Below are 9895 nucleotides of genomic sequence, written 5' to 3' on the forward strand. Positions count from 1 at the left end.
TTTGACCCCCTCTCAATCAGAAAGATTTCTGGCTCCCAGGTGTCTTTTATACAGGTAACGAGCTGAGATTAGGAGCACACTCTTAAAGGGAGTGCTCCTAACTGCAGCTTGTTACCTGTAAAAAAGACACCTGTCCACAGAAGCAATCAATCAATCAGATACCAAACTCTCCACCATGGCCAAGACCAAAGAGCTCTCCAAGGATGTCAGGGACAAGATTGTAGACCTACACAAGGCTGGAATGAGCTACAAGACCATCGCCAAGCAGCTTGGTGAAAAGGTGACAACATTTGGTGCGATTATTCGCAAATGGAAGAAACACAAAAGAACTGTCAATATCCCTCGGCCTGGGGCTCCATGCAAGATCTCACCTCGTGGAGTTGCAATGATCATGAGAACGGTGAGGAATCAGCCCAGAACTACACGGGAGGATCTTGTCAATGATCTCAAGGCAGCTGGGACCATAGTCACCAAGAAAACAATTGGTAACACACTACGCCGTGAAGGACTGAAATCCTGCAGCGCCCGCAAGGTCCCCCTGCTCAAGAATACATATACAGGCCCGTCTGAAGTCTGCCAATGAACATCTGAATGACTCAGAGGACAACTGGCGAAAGTGTTGTGGTCAGATGAGACCAAAATGTAGCTCTTTGACATCAACTCAACTCGCCGTGTTTGGAGGAGGAGGAATGCTGCCTATGACCCCAAGAACACCATCTCCACCGTCAAACATGGAGGTGGAAACATTATGCTTTGTGTGTGTTTTTCTGCTAAGGGAACAGGACAACTTCACCGCATCAAAGGGACGACGGGCGGGGCCATGTACCGTCAAATCTTGGGTGAAAACCTCCTTCCCTCAGCCAGGGCATTGCAAATGGGTCATGGATGGGTATTCCAGCATGACAATGACCCAAAACACACGGCCAAGGCAACAAAGGAGTGGCTCAAGAAGAAGCACATTAAGGTCCTGGAGTGGCCTAGCCAGTCTCCAGACCTTAATCCCATAGATAATCTGTGGAGGGAGCTGAAGTTTCGAGTTGCCAAACGTCAGCCTTGAAACCTTAATGAGTTGGAGAAGATCTGCAAAGAGGAGTGGGACAAAATCCCTCCTGAGATGTGTGCCAACCTGGTGGCCAACTACAAGAAACGTCTGACCTCTGTGATTGCCAACAAGTGTTTTGCCACCAAGTACTAAGTCATGTTTTGCAGAGGGGTCAAATACTTATTTCCCTCATTAAAATGCAAATCAGTTTATAACATTTTTGACATGGGTTTTTCTGGATTTTTTTGTTGTATTCTGTCTCTCACTGTTCAAATAAACCTACTATTAAAATTATAGACTGATCATTTCTTTGTAAGTGGGCAAACGTACAAAATCAGCAGGGGATCAAATACTTATTTCCCCCACTGTATACAAAAGTATGTGGACACCCCTTCAAATTACACACAGCCATGCATTCTCCATAGCCAAATATTGTCAGTAGAATGGTCTTACTGAAGAGCTCATTGACATTCAACGTGGAACCGTTATAGGATGCCACCTTTCCACCAAGTCAGTTCGTAAAATGTCTGCCATTCGAGTGCTGCCCTGGTCAACTGTAAGTGCTGCTATTGTGAAGGGGAAACATCTAGAAGCAACAACAATTAAGCTGCGAAGTGGTAGGCCACACAAACTCACAGAATGGGACCGTCGAGTGCTGAAGTGCATAATGCGTAAAATTTGTCTGTCCTCAGTTGTAGGACTCATTACTGAGTTAAAAACGGGCTCTTGAAGCAACGTCAGCACAAGAACTGTTCGTCGGAACTTCATGAAATGGGTTTCCATGGACGAGCAGCCGCACACAAGCCTAAGATCACCATGCGCAATACCAAGCATCGGCTGGTGTGGTGTAAAGCTCACCGCCATTGGAGCAGTGGAAGCGCGTTCTCTGGAGTGATGGATCATGCTTCACCATCTGGCAGTCCGACGGACTAATCTGTGTTTGGCAGATGACCGCTACATGCCAGAATGCATAGTGCCAAGTGTAAAGTTTGGTTGAGGAGGAATAATGATCTGGGGCTGTTTTTCATGGTTCGGGCTAGGTCCCTTAGTTCCAGTGAAGGGAAAGCTGAAAGCTACAGCATATAATTACATTCTAGACAATTCTGTGCTTCCAACTTTGTGGCAACCGTCTGAGGAAGGCCATTTCCTGTTACAGCAAAGCGAGGTCCATACAGAAATGTTTTGTCGAAATCGCTGTGGAAGATCTTGACTGGCCTGCACAGAGCCCCGACCTCAACCCTATCATACACCTTTGGGATAAATTGGAATGCTGACTGTGAGCCAGGCCTAATCGCCCAACATCAGTGCCCAACCTCACTAATGCTCTTGTGGCTGAATGGTAGCAAGTCTCCACAGCAATGTTCCAACATCTAGTGAAAAGCTTTCCCAGAAGAGGAGGAGGCTGTTATAGCAGCAAAGGGGGGGACCAACCGCATATTAATGCCCATGAATTTGGAAAGAGATGTTCGACGAGAAGGTGTCCACATACTTTTTGTCATGTAGTGTATGTTATGTTATGTTAGATATAGCTGTAATTTAGGACTGTTAAAATAGGAGCCTAGTTATATTTCCAATCCAGGTCAGGCCTCTTCTAAGAGACAAATTTATCGTATTGTATTGTATCGTGTCGTGGGAAGCAATGCGTCATAGTACCAGATTCTGCAATCACCTGAGCACTGAACCTGTTTGTTGTCGTAGTTACTGTATCCAGGGTGACAGAGGCAACTGTAGCTTCCTTTCTGGTTCTGGCAGTCCCCGCCCACTCCACAGATACCAGTGGTCTCATTACACTCATCTATGTCTGAGGGAGAGAGAGATAAAAAGAGACATGAGTGTAGGGGGAAGGGATAATGATGATTTTTGTATTATTATTTTTTATTTATTTCACCTTTTTTTTATCAGGTAGGCCAGTTGAGAACAAGTTCTAATTTACAACCACGACCTGGCCAATATAAAGCAAAGCAGTGTGACACAGACAACAACACAGAGTTACACGTGGAATAAACAAACGTACAGTCAATAACACAATAGAAAAGTCTATATACAGTGCGTGCAAATGGAGTGAGGAGGTATGGCAATAAATAGGCCATAGTAGCAAAGTAATTACAATTTAGCAAATTAATACTGGAGTGATAGATGTGCAGATGATGTGGAAGTAGAAATACTGGTGTGCAAAAGAGTAGAAAAGTAAATAAAAACAATATGGGGATGAGGTAGGGAGATTGGATGGGCTATTTACAGATGGGCTGTGTACAGCTGCAGCGATCGTTTAGCTGCTCAGATAGCTGATGATGAGGAGGAAGAGGAAAATTAGGAGGAAAATTATGGAAAGAGACAGAATGAGAGAGAAATAGAGGGAGAGAAAAGAAAGTGAGAGAAAGAGAAAGAGAGAGAGCGAGATTATCTAGAGGGAGTAAGCCATTCAGACAGTCTCAGTTCTGCTGCATGCAAGTCAGTGTGGGGGTCGCATTTCAATCAGGTTAACCTCTCTAGGGTCGGCGGGACGAAATCGTCCCACCTACTTAACAGCCAGTGGAATCCTGTGGCGCGTTATTCAAATACCTTAGAAATGCTATTACTTCAATTTCTCAAACATATGACTACTTTACACCATTTTAAAGACAAGACTCTCGTTAATCTAACCACACTGTCCGATTTCAAAAAGGCTTTACAACGAAAGCAAAACATTAGATTATGTCAGCAGAGTACCCAGCCAGAAATAATCAGACACCCATTTTTCAAGCTAGCATATAATGTCACAAAAACCCAAACCACAGCTAAATGCAGCACTAACCTTTGATGATCTTCATCAGATGACAACCCTAGGACATTATGTTATACAATACATGCATGTTTTGTTCAATCAAGTTCATATTTATATCAAAAACCAGCTTTTTACATTAGCATGTGACGTTCAGAAATAGCAAACTTCCGGTGAATTTACTAAAAATTTACTAAATCACTCACGATAAACGTTCACAAAAAGCATAACAATTATTTTAAGAATTATAGATACAGAACTCCTTTGTGCACTCGATATGTCCGATTTTAAAATAGCTTTTCGGTGAAAGCACATTTTGCAATATTCTAAGTAGATAGCCCGGCATCACAGGGCTAGCTATTTAGACACCCAGCAAGTTTAGCCTTCACCAAACTCCGATTTACTATTAGAAAAGTTTGATTACCTTTGGTGTTCTTCGTCAGAATGCACTCCCAGGACTTCTACTTCAATAACAAATGTTGGTTTGGTCCCAAATAATCCATAGTTATATCCAAACAGCGGCGTTTTGTTCGTGCGTTCAAGACACTATCCGAAAGGGTAAAGAAGGGTGACGAGCACGACGCATTTCGTGACAAAAAAATTCTAAATATTCCATTACCGTACTTCGAAGCATGTCAACCGCTGTTTAAAATCAATTTTTATGACATTTTTCTTGTTAAAAAAGCGATAATATTCCGACCGGGAATCTGCGTTTAGGTAAAAAGACGAAAGAAAATAAAGCACGGGGTCGACTCGTGCACGCGCCTAAGACCATTGTCCTCTGATCGGCCACTTGCCAAAGGCGATAATGTGTTTCAGCCAGGGGCTGCCTCGATATCATTCAGCTTTTTCCCGGGTTCTGAGAGCCTATGGGAGCCGTAGGAAGTGTCACGTTACAGCAAAGATCCTCAGTCTTCAATAAAAAGAGCCAAGATGAACAAGAACTTGTCAGACAGGCCACTTCCTGTTCAGAATCTTCTCAGGTTTTTGCCTGCCATATGAGTTCTGTTATACTCACAGACACCATTCAAACAGTTTTAGAAACTTTAGGGTGTTTTCTATCCAAAGCCAATAATTATATGCATATTCTAGTTTCTGGGCAGTAGTAATAACCAGATTAAATCGGGTACGTTTTTTATCCGGCCGTGTAAATACTGCCCCCTACCCCCAACAGGTTAAGGGGCATTTAAGTCAGTGGTTTTCAAACCTCTCCTCTGGGACACCCAGACATTTCACCACTTTGTTGTAGCCCTGAACTAGCTCACCTGATTCACCTGATTCACCTAGTCAATGGCTTTAGGATTAGTTGAAAAAGGTGTACTAGCTGTGGAATAGTTACAATACATGGAAGGATTTGGATCCCGGAGGAGAGGCTTGAAATCCACTGATTTACGTGGTCGCATTCCAGGCTGACTAAATTGTAATTATTACATTGCACCAATGGCTGCGTGCCACGTCATCAACTCTGCAGTCGGGCATCAAATTTCTGCTATATCCTGTGACGGGGTTAACTGCCTTCCCTGTAGCTCAGTTGGTAGAGCATGGTGTTTGCAACACCAGGGTTGTGGGTTTGATTCCAACGGGGGGCCAGCACAGAATTTTTTTTTTAATGAAATGTATGAAATTGTATGAAATGTATGCATTCACTACTGTAAGTCGCTCTGGATAAGAGCATCTGCTAAATGACTAAAATGTAAAAATGTAAATGTAACTGATGTGTTAAACACCTATCCAGGCATTGAATTGCTGCTATATCCTGTGACGAGGTTAACTGATGTGTTAAACACCTATCCAGGCATCAAATTGCTGCTATATCCTGTGACGAGGTTAACTGATGTGTTAAACACCTATCCAGGCATCAAATTGCTGCTATATCCTGTGACGTGGTTAACTGATGTGTTAAAGACCTATCCAGGCATCAAATTGCTGCTATATCCTGTGACGTGGTTAACTGATGTGTTAAACATAGTATCCAGGCGTTGTGAGATCTGACAGGTGTCTTCAAAGAGTGAGGGTCACGGGGTCGAAGGTCAGAGATAAGAGTTCATGGGTAAGAGGTCATCTGTAGTGGACACACACACACACACACACACACACAATGATGCTCTCTTGTTGGACTCACCCACACAGTGTCCAGTGTAAGTAGAGACTATGAAACCAGTTTGGCACTGGCAGTTATAGCTCCCGATGGTGTTGAGGCAAGTGGTGTTGTTGCCACAAATCTCTGGTTTCTCCAGGCACTCATTGAGATCTGAAGAGAGAAGGAAATACGAGGTGTGTTCAAAACGTTTTGCAACAAAAACACTTTTCTATTGGACAAGTTCCTGAACAGAGGAAATAAGGAGATATGAGCCAAAGCAATGTTTAATTCCCTTGACATGTAGCATTCACACATACACACACACACACACACACACACACCATCATTACATTGCACCAATGGCTGCGTGCCACGTCATCAACTGTGAGGTCGGGCATGAAATTACTGCTATATCCTGTGACGAGGTTAACTGATGTGTTAAACACCTATCCAGGCATCAAATTGCTGCTATATCCTGTGACGGGGTTAACTGATGTGTTAAACACCTATCCAGGCATCAAATTGCTGCTATATCCTGTGACGGGGTTAACTGATGTGTTAAACACCTATCCAGGCATCAAATTGCTGCTAGATCCTGTGACGGGGTTAACTGATGTGTTAAACACCTATCCAGGCATCAAATTGCTGCTAGATCCTGTGACGGGGTTAACTGATGTGTTAAACACCTATCCAGGCATCAAATTGCTGCTATATCCTGTGACGGGGTTAACTGATGTGTTAAACACCTATCCAGGCATCAAATTGCTGCTATATCCTGTGACGAGGTTAACTGATGTGTTAAACACCTATCCAGGCATCAAATTGCTGCTATATCCTATGACGTGGTTAACTGACGTGTTAAACATAGTATCCAGGCATCATATTGCTGCTATATCCTGTGACGAGGTTAACTGATGTGTTAAACACCTATCCAGGCATCAAATTGCTGCTATATCCTGTGACGAGGTTAACTGATGTGTTAAACACCTATCCAGGCATCAAATTGCTGCTATATCCTGTGACGAGGTTAACTGATGTGTTAAACATAGTATCCAGGCGTTGTGAGATCTGACAGGTATCTTCAAAGAGTGAGGGTCACGGGGTCGAAGGTCAGAGGTCAGAGTTCATGGGTAAGAGGTCAGAGCTTGCGTGGCCTCGGCCAACTCACCTGTGCAGTGGGCAGTGTTGTTGCCGTGGTTACTGAGCCCTGACGGACAGGTGACGGTGTATCGGCCAGGTGTGTTTGTGCACATGCCCAGAGCGCCGCACACCGGGGGAATCCACACACACACATACAAGCTAAGCTGAGATCCTCGCATCTCACACACACAACACACACACACACACACACACACACACACACACACACACACACACACACACACTGACATGGATGCACAAATACACACACTCATCCTTATCTGTAGTGGATACACACACACACACACACACACACACACACACACACACACAATGATGCTCTCTTGTTGGACTCACCTGCACAGCGTCCAGTAGAGACAATGAAACCAGTTTGGCACTGGCAGTTGTAGCCCCCGATGGTGTTGAGGCAAATGGTGTTGCTGCCACAAACCTGTTGTTTCTCCAGGCACTCATTGAGGTCTGAGGAGAGAAGGAAACGTGGGGTGTGTTCAAAACGTTTTGCAACAAAAACACTTTTCTATTGGACAACTTCCTGAACAGAGGAAATAAGGAGATAGGAGCCAAAGCAATGTTTAATTCCCTTGACATGTAGCATTCACACATACACATACACACTCACACACACACACACTCAGACATTTGAATACTCACCCTTACACTCCCCAGTGAGAGGAGTAAACTCGAAAGTCGTTGTGGATACGAACCCAGGTAGACAGTGACAGTAGAAGCTCCCCTGTGTGTTGTAACACGTGGCATTACTTCCACAGGGTGGGGTACTGTCCCACTCTTTACACTCATCTATATCATCACATTGTTGCCTCCCTTTGGCTAAGAAGCCAGGGTCACAACCTTTGGCCTCTAGGTTCCCCAGTAGAGTGAAATGAAGACCTGTACGGAGAGAGAAAGGGAGAAAGAGAGTGGGAGGGTATTACTTAACCAAACAACTACCGATGGGAGGCTTTCAGAAGCCTTTGGGGCCAATTGTGCTCTGCCCTATGGGACTCCCAATCACGGCCAGTTGTGTAACAGCCTGGAACCGAACCAGGGTGTCTGTAGTAACGCCTCTAGCACTGAGATGCAGTGCCTTAGACCGCTGTGCCACTAGCGAGCCCAATCAGTAGTGGTGTGCTGTGATTTCAAGATAGATTCCTATGCTGTGTGGTTCTACACCCTGAGCGATCTTTCTAGATAAAACTACATAAAACAAAAAGCTTACAGCAGAGGTTGGTGCTCTCTGTCCAGCAGTGCCGAAACCATGTAAAAATGGTTGCACATTTTCTTAACCCAGAAACACAATATGGAACGCTTACAAAATAGACCAAGCAGATCAGGCCAGAGTTTGGGGTTTGAGAAGTCAATAAGAGAAGTTAAAAATGATTCACTGCCTACAAGTGCGATCAGGGATTTCTATTGGAGAAGCAATTTCAGCCTTCACACTGTACTGTCTTTGACGGTTGTGTGACGTCCAAAGATTCAAATGTCATCAATCACATGATATTTTTACTTTGACAGAAACATCAATACTTTTGTATCAGATCATACCAGTTTTGTCAATAAAAGTGACTTTGTCGCTATGTTTAGCAAGTTTTCAGAACCATCCAGAAACTAAAATCTAGCTACAAATTCAGCTACTTTCAGGGTGCCTTTGGGGAGTATTGACCTTAGAACTAGAATGAATAGAACGGATGTCCCCATTCCAAGTCAAGGATAACATAATGGGTGGACTGCCAGCCATTTTGAGTGTACTCATGCCTACTGTAGGTCGAAGAAATACAGGTTAAGACAACGTAATAATTCCATGCGGAGCTGTCGAAAATAAACACATTCATTGATCCAGCACCGGAGCAAAAATGGATGGAAGTGATTGTCAGTAGTACAGAAAGTTTGCCATCAAAGTAAAAATGTAACACAATCATAGTGAATTTCAGCTAACTACTCAGCGAACACATAGCACTTATTTAAACGTTTTTCAAATGACCTACAGCCACTTTATTACTTGATGTCCCGACCGCTGGTCAAGTTTTCAATGATAATCTTGTAGAATCAGCAATGGTGCTGGTCCAATTCATTTTTTTTTGCTTCTTCATGGAATTATTACATTGTCCTAACCTAGACCCATGCCTGGATTCAGAATATACAGGTTAAACTAAAGGATTCTAATATCCCAGAACTCTTTGCGCCACTATTTAAGAAGCGACCAGCCTCCGCATTCAGAATGACTGGGAGTGAATGTTAGCAGCACAGAAAGTTTGCCATCAAAGTGAAAAACGAACACAATCCTTGTGAACTTCAGCTAACTAGTTAGCGAAAACATAGCATAACTGCTTTACTGTCACTCTATTCATTTAGATGTTTAATTTGTTTTATCTACAGCCACTTTATTAGTGGATTTCCCGACCACTAGTCACGATTTCTAATCCTACAGAATCCATCAACAGAGTACCACAGTATGAGTCATAACTCCCATTAGACTTTGAGGCAACGGTAAGAATCTCTGGATTAGCTATCTAATGTTAGCTAAATAAAGTAATGAATAAATTGGATAAATGTCTTTAAATTGACATTGCGTGAACTGTCTTGTGCAAGTTTTAAATTGACACAATAACTGTTAGCAAAGGTGTTAGCTAGAGATGACGTGCAGAAGCTTGCAGGGATTTGTAGCTTTGATGTTTACATTGATGCTAATTAGCATTTTGAATCTGAGAGTAAGAAACGTCATGCTTACATGAAACACAGCCCTTATTTTAAGTTTTTCTAAAATCCCCTATGGGAAAAATGTGTGGTGGAAAAGTTATTGGAACCATTTCCCTGTTTGACCCCTAGGTTTAATGGGTATTATGACACCTCCACT

At 43.2% G+C, this 9895-nt stretch overlaps 1 protein-coding gene across 1 annotated transcript in view; it reads right to left on the minus strand.

The window, feature by feature from the left end:
• LOC106582062 (adhesion G protein-coupled receptor E1) overlaps nt 1–9895 on the minus strand; it is a 36969-nt gene that overhangs the window by 19388 nt on the left and 7686 nt on the right. The window contains exons 2-5 of the mRNA XM_045709933.1: nt 7696–7932; nt 7381–7503; nt 5926–6054; nt 2712–2843 (exon numbers count right to left, since the gene is read on the minus strand). Of these exons, the coding sequence (XP_045565889.1) occupies nt 2712–2843; nt 5926–6054; nt 7381–7503; nt 7696–7932 (621 nt within the window). The remainder of the gene's footprint in view (nt 1–2711; nt 2844–5925; nt 6055–7380; nt 7504–7695; nt 7933–9895) is intronic.

Source organism: Salmo salar, chromosome ssa02, assembly GCF_905237065.1.
Source record: "Salmo salar chromosome ssa02, Ssal_v3.1, whole genome shotgun sequence".
Taxonomy (NCBI): Eukaryota; Metazoa; Chordata; class Actinopteri; order Salmoniformes; family Salmonidae; genus Salmo; species Salmo salar.